Source organism: Thunnus thynnus, chromosome 5, assembly GCF_963924715.1.
Source record: "Thunnus thynnus chromosome 5, fThuThy2.1, whole genome shotgun sequence".
In the NCBI taxonomy this organism is placed as follows: domain Eukaryota; kingdom Metazoa; phylum Chordata; class Actinopteri; order Scombriformes; family Scombridae; genus Thunnus; species Thunnus thynnus.
The window spans coordinates 23,482,387-23,507,663 of record NC_089521.1 but is presented as its reverse complement, the minus strand read 5'-3'; the positions used below and the strand labels follow the sequence as shown (position 1 = coordinate 23,507,663).

Here is a 25,277-nt window from a genome sequence, read left to right as displayed (position 1 = left end):
TCAACATTTACCTAGTGTTTTATAATTAGATGAGCGCAACTGCTTGGGAGCAAAGCGTCTGTTGCACTGTGATTTTCTGATAACAATTCTATTTGTTATCAGAAAATCAGGAAACAGGCGGAAGAGGGCTGTAGATGGAGACAATTAGTGAGGGTAATAAAATATTAACCATATTGTGAGTGAAAAGGAATCTGTGTTCAAAACATACAGACTGGTGGTGGGGTGGAAGATGGTCATGACACATGTTAATTGGTCCCAAGCAGCAGTAGGGCAACCTGTTAAAGTCTGCTCTAGCACTTTTAGTTTTCTCTCTCACTCTGTTTTGCACTTTGAATTCTCTGCCAAACACCAACATTTAGCACAGGAGGATAACAGCTCAGTGGGTGGAGAAATAGAGTCCATGTAAAAACGGTATGATGCTCAACAAGGAGGAGCCCCCCCGCTGTCCCATAGAAATGCTCGATTCACAAAAAAATGCATTTTCTGTATTAACAGCAGACAGTTTCACTTGTCATACTGGATTTTTGTGGCCAATGCCACAACCGACATTAGGGAGTAAAAAAATTCCAATAATGATATATTGGCCGATATTGTATATATTAACACAATTTTTGTAATGATCCCTCAAATATCAAACACTTTTGAAAAAGATATGTAATAGAGGCAGTATATTTTACAGTTTAACAATAAACTTTATTTTCCAAAATGACATCAGTGCACTGAAACTTCTAACTAACTATATATATCAGACAACATATACGCCGATACCAATATGTCTGGGACAGGCCTATATCGGCCGATAATATTGGCTGGGCTCTAATTAATGACATTAATTAATGATGGCTCTATTAAGTTCAGTTGTACCAGTAAGCACATTGGCATGTACACTACCAGCGCCCTGGAACTGGACCACCTTAATGGAGTGCAGTGATTATTGTTTAAAGGATCTAAATGTCTGTTGTGATTAGAATGTGGCTCTGGCTTGTACATGTATTGTAAAAACTAATACTCATTATGTGTACAAATCTGCCATGGTTACAATTTTGCCTGTTTACATCCTAATATCATTTTACATAAGTCAAACCGTCAGTGCCTTCCAAAACAACCCACATGACGTTATATGATATATGATACATCATATGATGTTTTCTGATCTGTTGTCTGTATTGTTCAGGTAAGGCAAAGTTTAGGCAATTCAAACTACAAAATCACAAAAATCATGACTGTTGGTAGGTGACAGGATGGAAGCACCACACCTACGCCAACACTTTACTTTCACTGCATTATAAGAATACTATAATAGTTCTGGTTTAACAGTTGACAGTTAACAGATGCGGTGAGACAAAACCATCTCATCGCAAGTTCCATTTTGTAGCTGCTCTGGACAAAAGCTCTTTTGACAAAACAGCTACTTAATGGACCTTGTGTTGAAATAGTTTTGTCATCTTCTATTTCCAAGATCAAGAGTGAAATTTCAGTCTCAATTTTTAAACCAACATGGATGACAAGTGCTAAGACTCATTATTTTAAGGTGTTTGAATTAAGGTTGATCTTTTGGACAGTTTCATTTTTTAAAAAGCTATCTGTACTAAAGTATTTGAATATTAGCCATCTGGTACCTCATGGAAAACAGCATACAGTAACCTATGTTTTGTCTTTCAGCTAATGTTTTTTAGGGACATCCGAGATTAAACAGAAGAACTGACTCTAATTGACTTTCAAATGAGCCCACCTGTTCACCAGGCAGATACAGCATCCATTAATAAATATGCTGCTTTAGCAATTTGGGCATGCAACAACCAGGATTTGTCACTTCCGACACGTAGCTCCTCTTCTCTCACCAACCATCTAAGTTTAAAGTCACCTCAAGTGTTGAACATAGTGAGGACAATTCAAGCCTCAGTTTTAAGTTGACAAATACTTTATCCTAGGTTTGCTAAAGAAAATGGCTAACCTTGAATACCATTGCCTCTGGTGGCCTTTATTTATAACCCAAGTGACCTGCATCCTAACTATAGATTTCAACTTTATTCTACATTTCTTTGTGTATTAATATTAAACATTCACATAGCCTGCTTTTGTCACAAACATATTTTTGCTTTTCTGTAAATCTCGGCTACAAGCAACATCTGTATTTGATAATGTTTCATATACGAGATGACAGACTGTTGCAGGCTTCAGGCTTTAGTGACCATTTTCTGGCATATATATATATATATATCCTGGATTCACCCGGGGCCATCGCTGAGGTGTGGACTGCAGTGTAGACATGTTGGACAAAGAAAGAGAGGAAAGCGGAACTCCCTCAGTTATGTGACTGCCAAAATTCATTCGTCTACAAAGAACAGCAAGCGTGATAGATTTTCCCCAAGCAACCAGGATATTTCCAGACTCTGTGTTTCCTGAAATACAACTTTGTCCCTAGAGCAGGGAAATCTAGTGGAGACCTGAAAAAGCATGATACTATGTTTTGGTGTGCAAACACACACACACACACACAACTAGAATAAACCTCCCTCTAGACTAGACAGACACGCAAACACACAGAATCACAGTGTCAAGTGGGCGCTATCTACTTGCTCCTTGTCCTCTGTTTTTACCGTGTTCTGTCAGTTCCCTGATGAATAGCAGCCCTCAGGTGGAAGAAGTTGCCCATCCTCATCCCACCCCCTTCACTCTCTCTCTCTCTATCTCAAAACATATTCTGCTATTGATTAATTCACAAACAGTCTAAAATGTACTCAGTGTCTAAAAACAGACATTCCTGTATTGATTACCTCAGTGCTATTCCCTCAGGCTCCCTCTGTTCCAAGGCACTCCTCTAAGGAAAAAACTGTTTCTGAATCTAATTCACTTCTGTCTAACTGCTACTGCTATGAAATGGTGGCAATTTCAAGCCAATATCAGACCTTTTAAAGTGTATATATAACTTGGTATAAATCACAGATGTTGTTTCCAGTTAAATAAAGCATCGTTTGCTGCTGAGTATGTTTGGCTGAAGCAAGCTTTGGGACTTCACTGTGGTCTTCTCACACTGATCACTGTCTTATTTTTTTTTTAGGGAGCTCTCAGCGTGTCTGTGTGATGACAGCAGCCACTCCCACTTCACATTTGACAAGCGACGGAGAGAAACTGACATGGACCGATGACACAGAGTTAGTGACAAGCTGGTGACACTAATGGACTACCACTCAGTACTCCCCTGATATTATCCAGTCGCTGTCTCGTCCTTCTTAATCTGTGTCTCTCTCCCTCTCACACATACACAATCCACCCCAGAGGACAGTCGGGTCGACAAAGAAGGAGTCTGTGCATCCACAACAGTTTATTTACATGTAGATTTTTGCAAAGTGAAAGCCATAGTTGTAATTTTTTAATCTTTATGTCTATTATCTGTTTGTCAAAATAACCCTCAAATTCATATGCTTCATAGTGTATATATGTAGCCCTGTTCATCCACCCATTTTCTACCATTTATTCAGGTCTGTGTCATAGTGGTAGCATACTAAGCAAGGCGATGTAATCTCTCCATTATGTTATGGGTTAGATCATCGTCTACACCGAGGCTTTCAGGAGGTTTCCAGATCAGACGTCTGAACCACCTCAACTGGCTCGTATCAACACACCTGAGCAGTGGTTTTGCTCCATGCTTCCTCTTATATATTACCCTGTCCCATAGGGTGAGCCCACCCACCCGGGAGTGTAATCTAATTTTTATCTCACTCTGTCAGCCAACACTCGGAGCTCATGACCATAGCTGAGGGTTCAAACACACACTGACAGATAAATCGAGCACTTTTATCTTCAAGGCCATCTTTTTCTTCATCTTTAGAGTCCAGATGCTACACCTGATCTTACACTCTCTGTTGATTTGTTCCGGCGATACTCAAACTCCTTCACTTGGGGCAGCATGTAAATTGTGAATCACTACCTCATCATGATGAAGGGCATGTTGGTCCCAGTGAGAGACCAGATCAAGAGCAATTCAAGCTAGAACGGCAACTATTAGTCAGAAAGTTAATCAGAAACTATTTTGATAATTGAATAATTGTTTCAGTTATTCTTTAAACAAAAAAGCCAAAATTTGCTGTCATTTTTTAACTATTATCTGACATTTTATTCGATTAATTGAGACAATAATCAGCAGATGAATTGATGAAAATAATCATTAGTTGCAGCCCTGATTCAAATTATGAATGAGCCATGGTGGGACATTTGCCCCAACTAAAAAAACCAGGTCCCTCCTTCCTGGAGCCCAAGAGGGGAGTTCTCAGGTAAGTGACTCAGCCTGCAACAGTGGAACCTGGTCTGGTTCAACTGGATAGTACAGAGCCACTACTATGCGGACTTAGAAGATAAAGATGTCTATCATGTTGAAAAAAAAAACAGGATTAGAAAAATTTTCAAAACATAAATAAACTGTACAGTATATCTATGGATATCTATAACTTATTCTGGCAGGTAAAATATTGTTGTTGCCAAGCAAATCCCTATAATTTACCAGCCTATTGCCAGTAATATAAAATATAATTATGGTTGAGAATGCGGCCAAAATTGTGAATTTGGATTGCACCCATGCATTTTAATTGTCTATGATGAGGTTATGATGTCTAATGAGCCAAAAGTAACAGATTTTCAAGCTTTTACCAACTAAAATGCAATCTCTGAAGGCAACTTCTGCAGAACTTCTGCAGAACAAGCTGAGAAGGCACATGGCCCCCTTCTCAGTGTGTCAGTCTGCCTGCTAGTGATGAGACTGTGAGAGGATCTGGGTTGTGTAGGAGGTGCTGGGTTGACTGCCGTGCTGCGGGGGAGAAAACACAGTCGCCATTCCAACCTTGCAAGGATTGCATCTACCCCCTACTGTGAACTTCTGCTAGCTGCTGTTTCACAACAGCGTGTTGTGCTATAAAAATAGTTTCCTTTCTCTCACATGCTCATGTGACCCAATCAAAAATGACACATTAATTTTGTTTTCTACTGCAAACCCAATTTATCATATGGAGATTACAATTCAACAAACTCTTCCATGTGAACCATTTCTTAAGAGTGTCTGCAAATCAATTAATCCACAGACCCGCTTACTTCAAATTCTAATGCTATTGGACTTTTAAATAGATTTTGCGATCTAATTAAATTACATTTACACTGAGGTTTCAACTGAAACTCACCCTACATTGATGAGGTATTGATTTCATTTGAGAAAGGTTGGAGTTTTTAAAAAGCCATTGTGATGCTCTCATTGCAAATGCAGCTCATTAAAAGCGAGGCCTTTGGAAGTGTGTCAGTGTGTCAGTGACAGCAGCAGCAACAATGAAGCCACGGCTCCGCTCGCCACACTAGACTCTCATTCAGGAAAACTGCAATCTGAAAACAGAAACCCTCAAGCTATACTTAAAAAAACACAGCTAAGGCCATGTTGACTGGTTATTATACTCTGGGAAATAATAACTGAAACAACTGGCTCCTCATGTTTTGAGTCTTGTTTGGATTTAAGCCTTTTGAAATAACTGTTTGCTAACAGATTGCTAATGTCACTGCAGCAGCCGCATTCATGGGGCTTCTTAACGCTTCCCTCCCCAGGGTCTGGCCATGCGAGCTGTGGCGCAGGGAGGTGTGAGTGTGTGTCACCCTTCTCATCAAACGGCTGTCAGGCCGGGCTTATCACGGGAACTGCAGGGGGTGCCCGCTGACCTGTGGAGTGACACCAGCATGGCTGCTTCACCCAGGGGGCTTTGTGTCACCCTGACACCCCTGGTGCCACCCCTCCTCCACCCCCAACACGCGCACAGACTGATCCCCTGACCTACGCCAGCATCAGTCGTCCGCTCACCGAGGTACGTGTGAGTATGTGTGCACGCAGTCACACACACAGACACCTGTCACAGACAGTCCACACCTCCTGAATGTCAGGACTCATGCAGAGGTTCAAGTATAAAAGTAAGAGCAATGTAAGAAAAGGAGAGAGAGAGAGTAAAAAAAAGATAAAGAGTGAAAAAGAAGCATTATAGAAAGCATCTACCACATGAACTCGAGGCTTTGTCACCTCTTTTTATCGACTATAGATCACGCGGGCAGCACCTGCCCTGACACCATCCTATTTCTCCAAATGTCAGCGGCGATGGTGGAGCTGATATCTTACGGCTTGGGGGAAACTGGATGCTGAACACATTGTATGGTGCAGATAAGAGAAAGCCTATGTATTCGGTCAGGTCCTCTCTTATTTCGCCAGCAGCAAAAAGAGGACCTTGTTTTGCTCACCATCCAGCAACCACAGTCAAAAATGGCTAAAAAGATGCAGACCTTTGATGCACAAACAAATTAGGCACTGGATGTTGTCTTTATCATTCTGAGAAGTGAGAAATGAGACAATATACTATATATATATCTCCAATGTGTTTGATAAAGTCAGACAGGGCTATGTGACACCTCAGTTTATTCATTTCAATGATATTGTATTGTGATGATATGAACATATTGTGCTCTCATTTTGCAAAATGATTTTATCCAAATTCTTGAGTTCATGCAAACTGTAATTGAAGAAGAACGGTCTACTGAACAACACTGGAACACACTGCATTGAGCATCAATTAGATTATTTTCCAGTGACTTTGCTTACATTTGCCATCTTGTCATGTATATTGGTTGGTAAGAGTTAGAGTCACAAAGTACAAGTATTGACATCATTAAAGCACCCACCTGTAATCTTGGTTGTAAATCTTAATTATTTCTCTCTAACATCAAATATTAATGACGGACTGCCTGTAAGCATATGCTACAATAATGCCTGGTATACAATTGGTGTTAATAATTTTCCTAGTCGTAACAAAAATCATTGCCCCAGTACTGCCTGTGCCTAACATTAGCAACTAAACCTCAAAATTTTCACCACATTTTGACACCAATTTGCAGATTGCGAAATTCTAATTGGCGCTCGGAAATACCGGTTCCCCACTTCAAACCCCTGGGAGCAGCATATACAAAGCACAAACAACAGAAATCTCTAATGTGTCATAGCCAAAACTGTTCTAATTTTGGTAGAAAATTGTCTGTTCATGTAGGACCCCATCGCTCATAGCAGGAGCTGACTGAGAAAATATGTTTTCAAGTCCATTAAGTTACAGAGTTTCCTAACTTTTCAGAGCTGTTATGGTTATTACATGCATGCAGGGAATGTTTTTCTAGCTGAAATCTTCCCAGCGTACAATCCTCACTAATTGGGAGGAGAAGGGAAGATGTGTTCTTGTGAATGGCAATAAATTAATGAGGACCCTTCTGTCTGCTTAAACACAGATAATCAGCTAAGAGGCACCCTGGATACAGATGCACAGCCCCCGTGTGCATCCCATAGCTCTTTGTTTTCACCAATGTTTGTAGTGAAAAGCACAAGCTGTCAGGTCTGTTCTCACTTTACACATAATATATACACAAACACTACTGCACGCACACAAAACAGACAGAAGTTGGGAGCAGAAACAGTCCAGAGTCTCCCATAAAAGCAACCACACACAGAGGCACACACTCATTAGCATACAACACACACACACACATATATATACTTCCAGCAATCAAGCACAGACGCAAACCAATTTAGACAGAGACACAAATAATTCTGCGCGTACAAACATTTCTGTGCACACACGCATACTTCCATAAACAGTCATGCATGCACACACCAGAGTTGCGTGTGCGTAAAAATGGAAAAAAATAGCTGCTTTGAAATGCATAATGTCATGTTCTGAGTTATACTGAGGGCAACAAGTCATGGCTAATAATAATGGGGGCAGAAAAGTATGCCTCCTTTGTCCTTTGTTTACTGGAAGAGATATGGTAACAAACAAAAGACTAGGACAGAAAATATTTCATATCCCCCAAGCCAGAGTGCAATGCTGTTTCCCAGCCTTTTATAGACACACACACGCACGCACGCACACACACAGACACACAACTGAGTCATCTTACACAGGGTTCAATTCATTAGATAGACGCTCTGGTTCACTGGGGATTGGCATTGAGATACTCAGGCATGTAGTTCATTTACTCCGTCGCTCCTCTAGTCTGATTGAAGTTGACGGCCTTTGATCTTGATGAGCATGTGAAAATAAAACATGCACTAAGACAAGGCTCAGCATCACTCACAGATGACGCCACGCTGATGTCATCCTCATCCACCGAAATTGAGACTTAACCGGAGTGAGATTCCTTTCATCCCAATGAATTAATGAGGTGAATGAGATGAAAAAAACAAGGTGAATCAGTTTAATAACCTCTAGGACCTTGTTTGATGCTATAATTGGTTTCTTGTTGTTTCAGCGCACGTACATTAGCTGAACCTCAGTGCCTACATCAGCCCTCGTCTGGATACCTTCGAACCGCAGAATAAGCCCCTCACATTTGACACCCAGCGGCGAGACGTAGAGAAATCTGTTCTCTGATAAACAGCTTTGGTTCCCTCAGGAAAAAAAAGGTATGTCATGGTTTGTTTGTGCGGCTCTTCCTTGGCGGTTGCTGTGAGTGAGATGAAAGAGATCGGGGTAGAAGGAAGCACATAAAGGAGATAAAACTCATTTTGAAGAGCCATGTTCATGTTGTGCTGGAGAAGTGTAAGGAAACGAGTGGGTCCGGAGGCTTGATATGTGCCTGAAAAGGTCAGCTGGGTTCTTATTGAGATAAGAAACAGATGAAAAGGAAAAGGTCAATTCATCAGCTCCCTCTTAAATCCCCTCTGCTCCTCCACAGTGAGATTTAGTGGACTGACTGATAAAACCCATTGACTTCATGTCTCACGGCAAATGTGGCATCATATGTATCCGAGGAGTATAGCACATATCTCTAGGCCAAAATGAATGAATGTGTGAGCTGGATTTTAACTTCCTTTTTAGTTGCCTCTTATCTCAAGCAGCACTGTTTTTTTTAAAAACAAACTATTTGAGCTATTGCAACCTGCTATACAGACACAGTTAAGCGACTGACTGAGATTCACACAGAATTAGACGATGAAATCTTCAATTATACAGTCAGCGTGAAGCTGTGGTTATGCAACACTCTCTGCAGCGTCTTCAACTTGATAAGTATGGGAATAGCATTAGACGCTGAGTGGGGAGCTGCTAGAGTGAGGAGGTAAATACTGCTCCTTTGTAAACAGTCTAAGTGGAAAAATATCATCTCAGCATATTTAGATCTCAATTTCAGCCGCTGGGAACCCCAAGACAGACAGCGGCAAAGCTCGCAGACATCCAATTGTGTTGTAATCAAACATGGTTGGCTGACAGGTCAGATCTGGTTAGAAGCTATAGGATGAAGTGCACATAGAGCTTTGGAGCTGAGGATGGGAATGACTCCAAAATATGGTTCTTTATATTAGCAAGGAATGAACATTATTTGTGTTTTCATGTGTTCGTCCATCTGTCTGCCTGTAAATCCAATGTGAGCCTCAAAGATATGGACCTTTGTATTCCTTGGAAATTGACAGAAAGCAGCGTTGAAAGCCCAGATTATATTTCAGGTTAATCTTTCCTGGGTGGACACAAGATCAATCAAGCAGCACGTCTTTTTTCCTCTCCTCCCCCTCTTTCCTCTATCAATTTTAATGGTTGAGGGACATCTTTCAAAAAAAAACATAATGGGACAAGAAGATGGATGAGAACATTTGTAGCTAACAGTCTGGAGATAGTGCCGAGGATGTGGTGGGGGGTGAGAGCAAGGTTCAACAGCCTTAATGTACCATCAAAAGCCATCAGAGGCACATGCATACTCATACAGCAGCAGGGTGGGAGCGCCACTATTCTCAAGTATTTTTTCTCCATGGTAAATTCCCATTTCAAGGGTTTTCTCAGTGAAAACCTCATTGTCCCTAAACATGGAAACACTGGTGTTTCCCGGATAATTTAACAATACTACAGGTTTATGTTATCATTTCAATTTCGAGTCAAAGAAATTATGTTTTTTCATTGTTTTGTTGTAGTGAATGGCTCTAAATACTATGACAACCATAAGAATCAGACACTTTTTCTACTGAGAAAAGACAATCATAGGTCCAAATCAGCAGCAAATTCACAACACTTCTGGGAGAACCACACAATGGGATCATTAACTTTTGGTCTGATGATGGGATGTTTATGACTAAAGTGCTGTAGTTGATTTCTCTCCTCATATTTTCATGTACACAGGCTTGTACCTTTAATTATAGTAATAACAATAATAATAACTGTTTTAATCTTGTTTAATCTTTAATGCAAAGATGCAGTTCAGAGTGCTTCATAAAACAGGATTAAAAACAATGTTAAGCAGAAAACAAAAATCATGTATAAAGAAAATAGAAAAGGGTCCGGAATGCTTCTTTGAGGAACGCCATAACCGATATCAAATATTTGTGACACAGTATCACTTAAACTAACAATAAACTTTCTTCCATGAACAGAACCAGTCAAGCACTACCTTTAACTATTGATGATGTATTGATGATTCAACAGGAAGAGTTTCATTACCATCCAAGCCTTGGAAGAGCTCCAACTAACACCGACAAAGCAGAAAATGTGCTTTTACTGTGACGCCTAAATTTGGTACTCTCCCACTTTGCAACTCTATACACTACAAGCACAATAAATGCCTCTGCTTACACAAATAACACAAATGTAAACTCAAACTCACATAACCCAACATCACCATCCCTCTAGTGCAGGCTTTCTGTATGTGATGATCCATGCAGCCCAGTGCGGCTTGCCAACCCTTTTCTCAGAAAGCCTGGCTCTCGTGATAGCTGCTCAACCTTTTACTGAATATCCATTACACACATGGCCAGTGGTGTCGCAGGAGCAGCAGCAAGTCAGCTGTGTCCTCTTTAGACCTTCTTCGGTCCACAGGTTTCACATCTGCTGCTACTACACACAACAGAATATCCACCCAACTGCAGGACCAAACTCCTGGGAATCGCCATTTACCATAGGAACTAATGAGTTCCAGATCTGCTTCATTTCACCTCGGTCTGTCCCGTCCTGTCAACCTGGTGACACTTTGCAACGTGACATCGCTAAACTCTAAGATTTCATTACAGTTGGCCTCCTGAGCGCTGTCACACTCTAAAATTCATGAACACAACTATCTGGTTTTATAGTTAGAATATTCACTAAGACTGTTTTTGTTTCCTGAAGAAAGATATGTGCATGTGTGTGTGTGTGTGTGTGTGTGTGTGTGTGTGTGTGTGTGCATGCGCTGTGAGTGCCTCATTCTCATTCATATGCATCAGCAAGTTATCAGGGACTGCTGTGCCTCATTGAGCTGGGAAGCTGCTTTCCATTTATTTCTCAAATGCAGCGGAGAGTGATTCTGCTCCCGTCTAATAAAACTTACAAAACTGGCTATGCTGCTTTCAAAACTTCTACTAACAAAAAAAGAAAACTAGGCTCATTGGAAAATTACAAAACAGGATAATGAAATATGGAGGGTCTGTACTCTGCGCTGTGAAGGATGAAATTCATTACCCAACAACATTAAGTTGGCTGGTTGCTACTTCCTAGTTGTGGCTCTACATCATCGCTAACTGACACCTAAAGGAGTACTCTTTAGGAGGTTTTTATTTTGATCGCAACCGTTTTTGGAAAAAAGGGTTTTGTCAAAAGATAATGCAGACCATTAATGCATCAACACTCTTGCAAACTGCAAAAATCTCGCCCTACCCACATAACTCTGAGATACGCTGTGTTGCTCCTCTCATCAACATCTGTCATCTTGCTAATTAGCCCCAAAAAAGCCACACATCGCTGGGTTTCAGCGGTGCACAGACAATGTGTGACACTCACGAGGGTAGCTCAGAGACACAATGGGAATTACAAAGCTGTGCAGGATCATACAGCGAATCAACTACAGTATGTTATTGTCTGCAAAAAATGGCCTGAGCAGCAGCCTGATGGAGAGCACAAGCTCTTAGAGTCTGGCTGACCGTAGAGTGAGAGCTGCTGAACTTTGGGTCAATAGGTTCAACAAGGTTTCATCCTTGTTGACCAAAAGAGAGAAAAAAAACTTCCTGCTTCTCCTCCACACAGAGGACAATCACTGGAAGGTTAACTGGAGTGGAATCCAACAGAGAGCTTGTTGGAGCCAAGGTTGAAACAAATGTAATCAGAAGAAGAAGGATCAGTGGAATAAAAAAAAAGGACAAAGGAGGACAGATAGAAAGACAAAGAAAGAAAACTGCACAAGAGATGATCAACAGTAGATATAAAAATAAGAAAGTGGGAGTTTGGAAAGCGAGGAAAAGAGCAAGGCTACAGGAAGATTCCTGTGTCCTCTTGTCCGGGCTGATACAATAAATAAAAAATGTCAGCCTCGTGAGATAGCTTTGCAGGCCAGCTGAGAGAGGTGAGCACATTTCCATGCAGAACACCTGCAGCCGTGAGAAAAGAGAGAAAGGGGGAATGAAGAGAGAGTGAGGGAGCCAGCTACTCATAAATCTCCCACAGCTAGTGGGGTCAGGCAGACGGAGAGAGTGTCAAAATTGTTTCTGGGTGTGAAGGGAATGGGAGGAAGGTGGCTAACCAACCGCTGTGACTGACTCCTGCTCCTCGAATAAACCTGCTGCAAGGCCGGTCAGTCACGCTGTGACACCAGCAAACCACTTCTACCTCATTTGCATACACACATTCACCGACTCTGCATAATCAAAGAGTAGGCTCGAACGTCGGTGTGTGTGTGTGTGTGTGTGTATTTCTGAACTGTAGACAGAAGGGGAACAAAAAAAAAAAGGAGACAGCATAAAGAACCGAGCAAGGAGGAGTGAGGATGATAGAAAAAATATGGAGCGAGGGTGAGAGCTGAGCGAACTAGACAGATCAGATGATATGGAAGGAAGAGGATTAGGTTTTCTTGTGAGCGGTGAGCGCAGCTTCCCGCTGTCACAACACACTTTTCCTGACCACAAAGACACAGTGACACACTTCTGTCGCTGCAGGGAGAGCTCTGCTACCCAGAGGAGACTCTCCTCTCTGTATGTCTTCCTATTCCTTTTTACCCATTGAGTTGCTGTTTTTATGTATTTGCTGCACTGTTGCCGAGGGTGTGTTGCTTGTTTTGTTTTCTCTGAGGACATGTGTGAGCGTGTGCATGGATATGTGCATGCAAGACTGCGAGAAGATGTAGTTTTCTGAGATATGTTTTTGTTTTTTATTAGTAAACATTAGTTCAAACCCAAAAGTCCACATGATAACTTCCCTTCCTCCTTTTTTTTTTTTTTCTTCTCTATGCATCGGTGAAGTTTCACCTGTTTGCTCCTTTCCCTCATCTCTTTTTCACCCTTTTCCCCTCCCTATCACTTTCTCTAACAACTGCGTTTCTAACGGCTTATTCTCTATTCCCATCCCAGTCTTTATCGCCCATGCTCCACATCCTTCCCACCTTCCCTCCCACAGTGGTGATCAGAAAATAGGTGCTGATGTTGCAGCTCCCGCCTGAACCAGCTCGGTATATCAGTGGGTGGACAGACATGGCAGAGAGCTCCTGTCAACAGCGAGTGTGCCCTGGAGACTGGCCCACTTGGCGGATACTGATCCCCTCTGCTAAACCACGAGAAAAGGAGTCAACACTATTTCTTAACAAATGGTGTGAAGAGAGGCGCAAAAGCCAAGATAAGCACCAAGACAGCACTATTTTTATGGTCCTTCTGGGGAGAGGCGGGAGCTGCGGTGGCTACCGACTCATACGTCATGGTCCCTTGACAATTCTGTCTGTTTTCTAATACTAAACAGACCATTAGTAAATGCAACCTTGTTTATTGCTGATCTAGAACCCCGCAGCACAGCTTTCTCCAACCATTTGTGCATTTCCAAATCTGACCGACAACGTCCATCAAAAGAGTTTGGCAATGTCTCAAGTTGCACACAAGCTGAAAGCCACAGGCAGTGGTTAACTCGAGCTAGTTTACCTCCCCCACTTCCTCTCATACTGTCGCTTCACAAGGGTAAAGAGAGACATTTCACGTCTAATTAATGCACAGGATGGTTGTATAAAACGGCTAATGAGGCTGTGATCACAGTGGCGTGAAGGCAGGCGTTATTGGAGGTGGGGGGGGGGGGGAGTGAGCACTACTCCACTTCCAGGAGACACTGAGCTTCACAATTATTAGCCTGTCACATGAAGAGGGCTGATGAGGAGACTGGAGGTGGTAAGGTGAATGCTTGGCTCAGTTTGTGAGATAACACACTAAATGTCCAGAGTTCATTGTATAGTTAGACAAGAAATTAACATAAAATATAGTCAAATTCTAAAAGAGTTGTATAAATGTACGTATAAGACGCTGAGATCAAGAACATCAAGAGCAAGTGTTCTCTAAGAAGTAAAAAAAAAAAAAAATCTGCTGGCACAACACTGAACTATCTCACAGCGACACCAGAAGCGCCAAAATAAAACTTTTATTAAAAGACCAAATATAACATACACCGAACATCATCCGAGGACTAAGAAATTGGCACAAATACACCATGTGAACATTTCTTAAAAGTCCTCAGGTGCTACTATTCTATAAAAGAAACTTGCTCCTTCAGCACAGCTCCTCTGGCAGGATGAATGGGCTGCACACCAGCCACGCTCTAAGCAACTGCTCATTACTCACAACACATCTGCTGGAGAGTAAGAAGCCTCTCTCTCCATTATGCTGCCTCACTTTCATTTTGTGTATTAATCCCTCATTCATACCTTTTCCATCTCCTCCCTAAAAAAAAGACTCCCAACAAAGCTGCAGCACTGGTTTGGAACCTCTTTCCCAAAAACAAGTAGCAGCATCCTAGAACTGCTCTCCGCACAGCACGCATAATGAATCATACACATCACACACACACAATCGATGACCGCATGCCAGAGTCAACCGTGCTTCTGCTCACCTGTGCAATCTCATACAGCAGCTTGTAGTGTTCCTCTCGCTTCTGTAAAGTGCACAGATTGCAGCCCATTATAGTCGTCGTGGAAACGCCAGGCGTCCAATTCTCCCCGAGTAGTGGTAAGGACACAGAGGGTCACCCTCCACACTGGAGCGCTGGTTCTCATCAGTCACTCCTTAGCATGCATCTCTTTCAGGCATCCCATTCACACATTCAGACAGTCATAAACAACCCCAGTTTTAGAGAAAGAGAAAGCTCCAGCTGAGTCTAACAGATGAAGGTTCAGACATGAACGGTGTGGCAGCAGCTTCAGCATCAGCCGGTGTGTCTCCTCTCTCCTCTCCGGCTCCCTCTATTTCACAGACTCTCACACACACATACACACACATACACACACTCACACGCCGGAGTTGTGACTCTCGCTCACAGAGACACTCCCCCCTGTTTCCTACTCGGTCTCGGCGCACATGACTACGCTGTTACCAGCTTATGAATAATGAGGGAGAGCGTTGTGATATTCATGAGGGAGGCGGGGGCAGGGGAGGGGACAGGAGAAGAGGGAGGAGTGTGTGAGACCAGGAGCGCTGGTTCATTAAAACTGAGGCACATTTATACAATAAGCTCCTTTGTGTGAGCAGCTCCTCTGAAGAGCCTGGGCAGGGCTGAGTGTGCCAAGGAGACACGCTGTGGGCAGAGGAGGTTTTGTAAGACTTATGGGTAGCCTACCTGCATCTGAGGCTCTTCAGTGAGTGTTTATCTGCTCCATAAGAGGAGGATGTGTTGTCATGTGGATTCATTGTTAAGGAATCACATTGGTCAAGGAGATATAAAGGAATAAATATCATTATATCACATAATAGAAATAGGTTTCATGCTAAAATGATTGAACACTTGATTAGTTGATAATCAATTATTAATTTAAGTAACTTATCAAAAATGTTTATCATTTTCTGGTTCTCAGAAATCTAAGGATTAACTGCTATTCTCAGTTTTATGTCATTATTTAAAAAAAATATCTGTTGGTTGTACAATATTCACTAATTTGTGGATATTTCATAGAGTTAAAAATGAAAAAATTGTTAGTAACAGCCATCAATAGATTTTAGCATTTTCTAATTAATTTACAATGAAGTGATGATAAATTCCGCCATACAACAGGTCTACAGTATACAATAATAAACCTCTATGTTGCAGTAATGACTATCTAAATGGTGAAATATGAATTGACAGACTGCTCGGGATGACAAGTGGCATAATATAAGAGAAAAAACAATTTATTCCATGTTTATATCTCAGTAGGCACTACAGGTGTCACCGATAATGGGGGTCCTCGCAGCAAATTGGCAATCAGCAAAGCCAGAGACTTCAGAGACAATATATCAACCACCGTCTTCCCTCAAACTGCGATAATTGCAAGACAGTAGACCTTGACTATTGTCTCAGCCGTGGAACCCCTTTCACTGGCAGGAAGCTACACTAACGAGCAGTAATTGTTAACAAATTGGCCTCCCAGCCAACAGCGGGGCTCACTGTGCAGAATACAGCTAAGAGTAGATGAGCGCTCATCAGCTGGCTACTGGGCATCCCACCCCTGGGGACTCCATAATCCGATTTTCTGGGCTTTAATTTTGCTCCACTGCCTGGAGGCAAGCCAAACAGAAACCTACATCATACAGCACCATTACGGTTAATACCATCTACCATTCTCCCTCTTCGTGTCCGCTACCCAAACCATCCTCACTACCATCCGCTCCTCATCCTGAAGAATCCACAAGGAGTGGGTTTTCTGCAGTTGCCAGGCAATATCAATCCATGAAGTGCTGTTCACTAAAGTGTCAATTTGACATCAAAGGGTCTTGTCGGGAGACTGGGGAGTAGGGATATAATATTGCATTTGATGAACAGGGGTGCTATGTTTGCTTGTGGTACAATGGATTGTGAAATAAAAATGTGAGGCAGTCTACTGAAATTGTATATCAAGGACTGAAAGCTATGAGATGCTTGTAAACAAGAGGGACTGCCTGTCGAGTTGTCACAGATGGAAAAAGTAAAACATTGAGGGTCAAACACAATGTGCTCTCTGCATAGAAAGACAAATATAAGACTGAGAATGTGCTGACAACAACCAACATCAGTAGCGCACGTGAAGAACAGTACTCTAGGTTTAGGTCTGGATGACCATCAGATGTTACACTCAGTGACCCCTAAAGGTTAAGATGCTCATCGGTCACACAAATGGCCTTTCTCATCATCTGTGAAGCGAGACTGATACAGTAGCCTCTGCCTGCGGTCAAGCAGTACCTCTCTATGGGACATGCAGAGTGAAGGATGCTCTTTGAAGAGTGCATTAAGACTGATAAAAGCTCTCCTAAGGTGCTTTATGGCCAAAGGTTTTACATTGTGACAGGGTGAATTTACCTGAGACTGCATTTCCAATGTGACCTAAGGGCAAGATTGGCACATTATAGTTACATTTAGAAGAAACCATTTACTTTCTGACAAGGTGAAGCTCTACCGGATGTATAATTTGTCTTTCTTACTGTCCCCAGTAGACTGTCTCTGTGGAAGTTATGATCATTGTTAAAAAAATATAGGATACTGACTCAATAAAATGTATTGTTTAACATTTATAAGGTGAAAGTAGCTGTTGTGTATAAAGTGTGTATTTCATATTGATGACCAGTGATTCTGTCTCCTTCTCTTGTCCTTTCGACTGTCCTTTCCTACTGTCCAGCGGTCGTTTATCATCTGCTCTGCCCTTTGCCTGCTCAGGTAGAAACAAGCCCTCAATCGTGTTCATTCTCTCAGTTAATGGGCCTCACATCACGGGGCATGGAGAAGCGATCTGTCCTCACCACGATGGGTGCATTTTGAGGTTTCTGCAATTGCATTTGTGACAAACTGATATTTAAGCTCACCTTTAACCTGGAGTTATAACCTTCAGCCAAGTGTGTAATGCAGGTATATGGCTGAGTTGTAAACCCTCACGCCCTCAAACATGCCTACCTAATACTCACACAGGCACAGCGTTTTTCTATGTATGTCTTGTCACACATTTGCACAGTACAGGCAAGCACACAAACATCAAAATGAGCAAAACACAACCGATCAGAACGCTGCCTGTGTGGATTATGAAATCACCCACACCCACAAATATATTTGTATCGATTTCTTGTCCTTGGATAAATACCACTGACACTCACCACAGCACAAAAGTTGGATCAGTTCAATATTCCACTGCATGTGGTTCAACAGGCTGACATGCATCGCATCTGAATTACTTTTAAAATAGGGAACATGGAGTGTATTTATCATTTCCATTCTGTCGGGAACTCTTCAAGATGATTGTAGCTGCCAATCACTGCTTCTGACAAGGGAGCTCTTGGCAGCAGCTTATGTGAAAGAAGATGCTCATCTGAGACACTGATATTTCACATATAACAAATATGAGAGGAATATTATTAAATCTAACAGACTCAAAGCTCAGATTTGGGACAGAAAAGTGGGAATCATCCTAGGCTAGTGGAGGAGATGTCTTTATTCCAACACTTGTGTGAGCTTATGGTTACCTTGACAAGAAACAAGAAAGCATCTTTAAAGGGCTTGAGATTTAATAAGAAACAGTTATTGCTATGATTACTCGTCCATGGCAATGTCTGTCAGGAATATCAAATGTCCCCACAGCGTTTAATACATAAACAGGTTTAACAGGCTAGCTCTGACACACCAGGTGGGCAGAAATCTCTTCAGTGTGAGCACTGAAGATTGAAATCCTGTTCACGTGAATGGAGAGCCGTAGGGATCTGAGAGTGGTTTGTGATGTGACGCGTGGCTCAGATCTGATCGCCTACAGCCGCTGTAAAGCAGCCGCTCCTCCTGGGTATCCATGTGACCTGATTTGGGAGTAATTAAATGAGGCCCTTTTATGAATGAATCATCGTCTCAGCCTGCTCCTCTGATGACAGCTTTGATGGGAGTTGGTCCAGCATCCACACACGAATGCACAGGTGGGTGCTTCAAAGCCAGTGTGGCCAAACTGTGGGAAGCCAACCAAAACATCTTTCTCAATGACAATAAATTATTAAAAAGGCTTGAATCTTTAATTCATGTGGGAACATGACCATGGATATAAATAGCACATTGCAGGCTGCCTTGCATGATAACACATGCAATGTTGCTTTTCAAGCAATCACCATAATCGCCATCTAATTCATAGCCTGAGAAGCAATTTAAACTCATATTTCTGACCATACAAAATGTCTATGGCTTTTTTTAACAATGCAAATTACACCAATTAATTATGAATTACTGGGTTATTTGACCCTGATTACCATGTTTAGCTAATAACACGGCTGTATTGACGTATGTAACTCCCTAATAATCTACAATGAGATATGACTAATTTAGACGTTATTTATGAGTAAAACAAAAAAATCCTGGCTGTTTCTTATGAATTTATAGTGGCATGTAAACGTAAAATTCAACAAAGTTTAGCTGACATTATTTGAGAAAGTCTGAACTGGCATCTTGCTTGACATTCTTATGAATATCATGTTTGTGGCAAATGTTAACCAAAATGCTAATGAGCCTCTGCACCCAGACCTCCCACTGTCTCCATCGAGTTTTCCCTTCCTTGCAACACAAAGCAGCATGACATATGCGCACCTCACGACGCAGACGTCCTACATGAAATCTGGTGAACGCTGATGGCCCCCTGCCTGCGTGAAGATGAAACAAAGCGCACATCAGACTGGAAGCTCCAGCTTTTCTCTACTTGACTTTGAACATGCCAAGGTGGTGACATGTGCCAAACATTTAGGTAAGTCGGGGGGAAAAAAGCAAAAGACTAGAATGAAAATGTCTGTCTGTGGGATCAGGATGAAATACAAGTCAAGAGTGAGGGCTGCCTGCACTTACTGCATCAGATCTGAGATTTTGTCTGCGTCTAGGTGAAATACGCATGATTGAAATAAGGGTTGAAAAACACGAAAATATTGCACGTAATGTGAGGTGACAGAATTTTGACTTGCTATGTCTTTAATGGACCAGTGTGTAAGATTTAGTGGCATCTAGCTGTGAGGTTGCAGATTGCAACCAACCGAATACACTTCCCATCACCCTCCCCTGCCAAGCATGTAGGAGAACCTACAGTGGCTACAAAACTCGCAGAAAACGTGAAAGGCCCTCTCTAGAGCCGGCGTTTGCTTTGTCTGTTCTGGGCTACTGTAGAAACATGGCGGTGCAACATGGCGGCCTCCGTGGAAGAGGACCCGCCACCTATGTAGAAATAAAGGGCTTGTTCTAAGGTAACAAAAACACACACACTACTGAATATTAAATTCCATTTCTGCCAGGTCCGTTCCACTAGATGCCACTAAATTCTACACACTGCACCTTTAATAGCTCTGCTGGTATAAAGTTATTAAGGGAAATGCTGCAAATCAATAAGCAGGACTGTTGCTGTTGTAATGGAATTTAGATCAATCTAGTAAAGGGCCATAATTTTTCAGGTTTCTTAACAGAAAGATAGTTGTGTGCATATCCTGCCCAATATTTAGGCCAAGTGGGGGATAACAGGTTCAGTGACGGAAAAATGGAGAGTATCTACACATTGGATTTAAGCTCTGAAAAATGTATTGGAAAAAATGGCAATGTTTGATCCCTACCAGATGGTTATCAGGCAAACAGGTTGGTGGTTGCCTAACAAGGACGTTAGGGTCAAAACATTGCCTTTTTCAGCTGTAACTATATATTAGAGCTGCAACTAACAATTATTTTCATTATGGATTAATCTATTAATTATTTTCTCGATTAATTGATTAGTTGTTTGATCTATAAAATGTCAGAAAATGGTGAAAAATGTCGTTCACTATTTCTCAAAGCCCAAGATGCAACCTAAAATGTCTGGTTTTGTCCCGACAAACAGCCCACAACCAAAAGATATTCAGTTTGCTATCATAGAAGTCCAAAGAAACCATAAAATATTCACATTTGAGAAGCTGGAATCAGAGAATTTTGTCATTTTCATCAAAATAGTTTGCGATTAATTTTCTGTCATTCGACTAATCGATTAATTACAGCTCTACTATTTATACTATATTGTGATATGTGATGTTATTACTGAAATATACTGTTTTTATCACATTACAGCTGTTTACTGTTTTGGGATATTCAACAGCCCTACTCCATTTCTTCAAAATGTCAGAAATGCCTATCACATTGTAAATAAACGCTACATCAATTTAACACATGTAAGAGTAGTGACCTTTTCAGAGAAGAAACATTCAGTCTGACACTTTACGCTTCAGGAGAAGAAGGGAGTGAAGGCAGCAGTGAGTGAAAGACAACACGCTCCTGCTTCCTTCTCCGCTAGACGTTCCTGTCTGTTTTCATATTCATTCAACCCCAGGCTGCAGAGTGTGTGGCCTCTCTTAACTGCTGCTGTGAAACACTCACAATCGCATGACATCGTGACCCCAACACCACCCGCGTAGCAGGACACCCTCAGGACATCCTGCACTATACTGCAGTTTGTCAGGTGCAGCTTGCAGCAGCCTCCCTGCAGCTCAGGAGAAATGAAGGAAAACAGAAGGGGAAATGTTGGCTCCCTTATATTTAGCCTTGGTGATTGTTGAAGTTCCTCCTGCCAACCTGTGATGAATAGTATTCCTTTCAGATGCATAAAGTGCTCGAGCATAAATAAAGCTTAGCTGAGAAGTACGCGTATATCTGTAGATCTAACAGACATATTACAAGTCCTGCTCCTGTTGCCTGAGATGTTTAATGATATTTGTGACCAGATAAAAGCCCTCTGTGCACAGGGCTCCACCCTTTATTATTTTATTATCTGACATACAGTAACAAGACCAAAGCTGTATCAACCTCCACTGGGCAGTTGTATGTAAGGTTTGTGAGATAACACAGAGATAAATTCTTATGTCTTAGGTGTTTCTAAATATCAGATACACCTACCAAGATGGGAAATCTAATCTTGTGTCTCCATGTTGAAGGAGGGCAGGAGTGTAGTAAACAGCACAGCAGGTGTTTTACATCTTGCTGTTGGTGCAGTCAGTGAACAACAAGCCTTCCATCATCCTGATTATTTATTAGCTCGACTTCTTGCCTTTAAAATACATTTTCTGTATCCATGAATTTCAATAACTGGACAACCAGAAATACATAATGCAAGTCATTTATGTTTTAATATTCAAAACATGTGTGTTCAAGAGCAAATAAAGAAGGTTAATCAATTTTGCGTACTGTCACGGAAGCTCAAGGTGGCAATTCTCACAACAAACAGCAAACATGTACAACAGGCATGTCATTGATTTTAGACTCTGCCCACTGCTGGCTGAGTACTCGTCAATATACAGTCAATACACCTTTGATTGTGGATGAGAGTTTTGTGCTCCTGAAGAGAGAAAGCAAATCTATAGAGACAATCAGCTCAGAGGGCAACTGGGTTAGGCTCCATACCAACCTGTTCTGCTCCATCTATTCTGCTCCATCTAAGTCTTATGCTGATTCTAGCATAAACAGAAAAAACCTGCAATCTCTCATTGTGTCCATACGTGAGGCCTTTTGAGGCAATGTCACAGACAGGTCATCTCATTTCAGGGACACAATACCAGTGACCTCATGTTCTTTTTCCCAATGTCATGTTGAGACAAAGTCACATAAAGCACATTCAGCAGCTGTTTGACCATTTTGCTTTTCCAATTCCTGATAATATAACATACCAAATGTGGAGAGGACATTTTCAAGCATGCAATTGTGTAACCTTAAGCTTCACTAATCAATGTTTCTATTAACAAAGGATAAAATGATTATGTGTAATGTAAAAGGCGCTGCTCATAATGTTAACCCACAGAGAATTATCAGAAATTTCTAAATCTTTACTGAGTGTCTTATTTTGGTTTCTAGCCCACAAACCTACTGTACCTTACCTGTCCAGCATCAAATGGCAGACATACAAAGTTAGCAACTAGCTGGTGAATGTAGTGGAGGGTTTAGCGGCTAAAGAGCTACATATTTTTCTCAGGAGTTGGTGGAGACCAAAACACAGCTAAAAGGAAAAGAGTACTGGACTTGCATTTATCAGGTGGCCAGATGCACAACTCCAAATGAATGTTAACGTTGCTCTATGTCTGCCAGATGTGTAAACAAGCAACTATTTTACTTCATGAGGTGATTTTTATCTCAGATGTGTTTTTAGCTTGTTTAATTGCCTCCTTGTAGCCAAAAAAAAAAACAATAAATGCAGCTTTAACATGTATTCAAGTCACTGACATTAGGTGTGTGGATTGTATGGTTTCAATCTGCAGATCACTGACAATGACTCCTGCATGTCTAACTTTACATAGTAGGTCTACAGCTGGATACCAGCCACATTATGATGGTTACAATCGAAATGAAAGAAAATCATTTGCAATTGTGTGTTTCGTGAGCTCCTGGCAGCACGACTGAATCATAAAATAACATGCTGCCAGAAAAGATTAAAAAAGGAAACTAATACATTTCTGCTGAACTGTTTTATTGTACATGTTATTTTCAATCTGTGGTTTTAAAGTAATAGCACAATTTGTGGTGCATTAGTAATACGACTTTGGTATTAAGGTTTACTAAAATCAACTGATATAATTTCCTCAATTGCTGAAAAGCAGGGAGGCAAACGTAATTCAGAAAAGTTGAAAAATAAACAAAGTAAATCTCAATATAGTCAGACATTGGCAGCAGAACAGTAATTTGTGTTTGCTCTACATCGATGCAGCAGCGGGCCTCCACTGGCACCCTTCATGTACTCTATAATTTGTGTTGTGACGGGTTTGTTCATTGTGCTCCTCCAACCGCTTCAGCTGGCTTGGTGCACAAACACACCTCCATTTCCTACATGCTGTGTTTTTTGTGGCTTCTATTCCTTGTTGTGCAGGTTGGGAGAAAGTCATCAGTGTGCCTGAGGATCAGCTTAAAACCTTCACCTAAACTGCAATGCTCCAGAATGAGAACGGCTATATATCCGGTGGTAATAACAGACCTGCAGATGGATCACATGCTTGTTTTTCACTGCACAGATTAGTCTGGAATTATGATGATACCCAGGGGGCAGGAATCTTATTTTCTGTCCTCCTGATAAGAAAACAAGAGCAGACGACCACCAAAAGGAAAGAGAGGGAGAGGGAGATGTATGTGATTTAACATGCTGTGCCGCATGCTGGTATGTTGGCACTCCAATTTAGGGGACTGGATCAGATAGTGTCTGACGGGTAATGTTTCAGTGTTGGCTCCTAAAAATACAGCTTCATGTCCTGTAGCACAATTGAGTCTGCTGTGTTTGCATCCATTTGGCACTTCATAAAACCATGTCTAATTACATCTGCTGTTATCTTAAAAGCTCTTCTCACACATAACACATCTGGATGATGTGAGTGTGCACTTGTTACTATTAGCAAAAAAAGAGGCATATAAGGAATGAGTGAATGTGTAGAAGAAAACAAGAAAACAAACTAGTGCTTAAATGATTATTCAAGCAAAAAAAACAAACAAAAAGCATTCTCTGGTTCCAGCTATTCAAGTGTGAAGATTTGCTGTTTTTCTCTATTTTGCATCTTTGTAACTTGAATATTTTTGGATATGGACTATTAGATAGACAAAACAAGCCATTTGAAGACATAATTTCAAGCTCTGAACAGTGGCATTGGCAGATATCAAAGTGTGTGTGGGGGGGAGGGCACAGAGAAAACCAGGTGGGCCTAGCCCGTCCAAGACGATCATACTTAATAGGTTCTGAAATGCATATGTTAATCAAAATAGGCTATTACAACTATACTTGCCTGAATGCACCACAGTTTAATCATGCAAGCCTTATACATCATCAGAGGTAATGTTACACGCACCAAGACGAACATTAACAGCATCACATAGCCTGGCACGGCAGCCATATATTCACACACACACACACAGCTGACAGATGCAACAGCGCAGCGTATGGATACACCAGCACACCAGCACCAACATGCTCAGTAATGTTAAAAACCTGAATACAGCCTTGCACGGCAGCCACATAAACCACACATGTATGCATGCACGCACACATACACACACACACAAACACACACACACACACACACATATTGGTGCATGTCCCTGAAAGTGACTTCAGTCATATCCACATACACACACACACACACACACACACACACACACACACAGATGGCGAGCGCAGCAACGTCAGCATAAAAACCAACTGTACACCCAAACAAAAACTATACCCAATAAACAATAATATTGAATTAGGCAATAGGCAACTGCAGTCCAAAACTGTACATTAGCTTACTTTTGATGAATACAGCGGGAGACAACTGGGCTTGATGTTAACATGGAAATTATTTCATTATACTCCAACGCTTCAGT

At 41.5% G+C, this 25,277-nt stretch overlaps 1 protein-coding gene across 2 annotated transcripts in view; it reads right to left on the bottom strand.

Moving 5' to 3' along the window:
• LOC137183305 (PDZ domain-containing RING finger protein 4-like) overlaps positions 1-25,277 on the bottom strand; it is a 122,504-nt gene that overhangs the window by 38,758 nt on the left and 58,469 nt on the right. Inside the window, exon 1 of one of the 2 annotated variants that reach the window (XM_067590273.1) lies at positions 14,871-15,200. The exons of the other annotated variant lie outside the window; for it this stretch is intronic. Coding sequence (XP_067446374.1) covers positions 14,871-14,939 — 69 coding nt within the window. The 5' untranslated portion in view covers positions 14,940-15,200. Of the gene's footprint in view, positions 1-14,870; positions 15,201-25,277 lie in introns of those variants that run through there. 2 annotated transcript variants of the gene reach the window in all.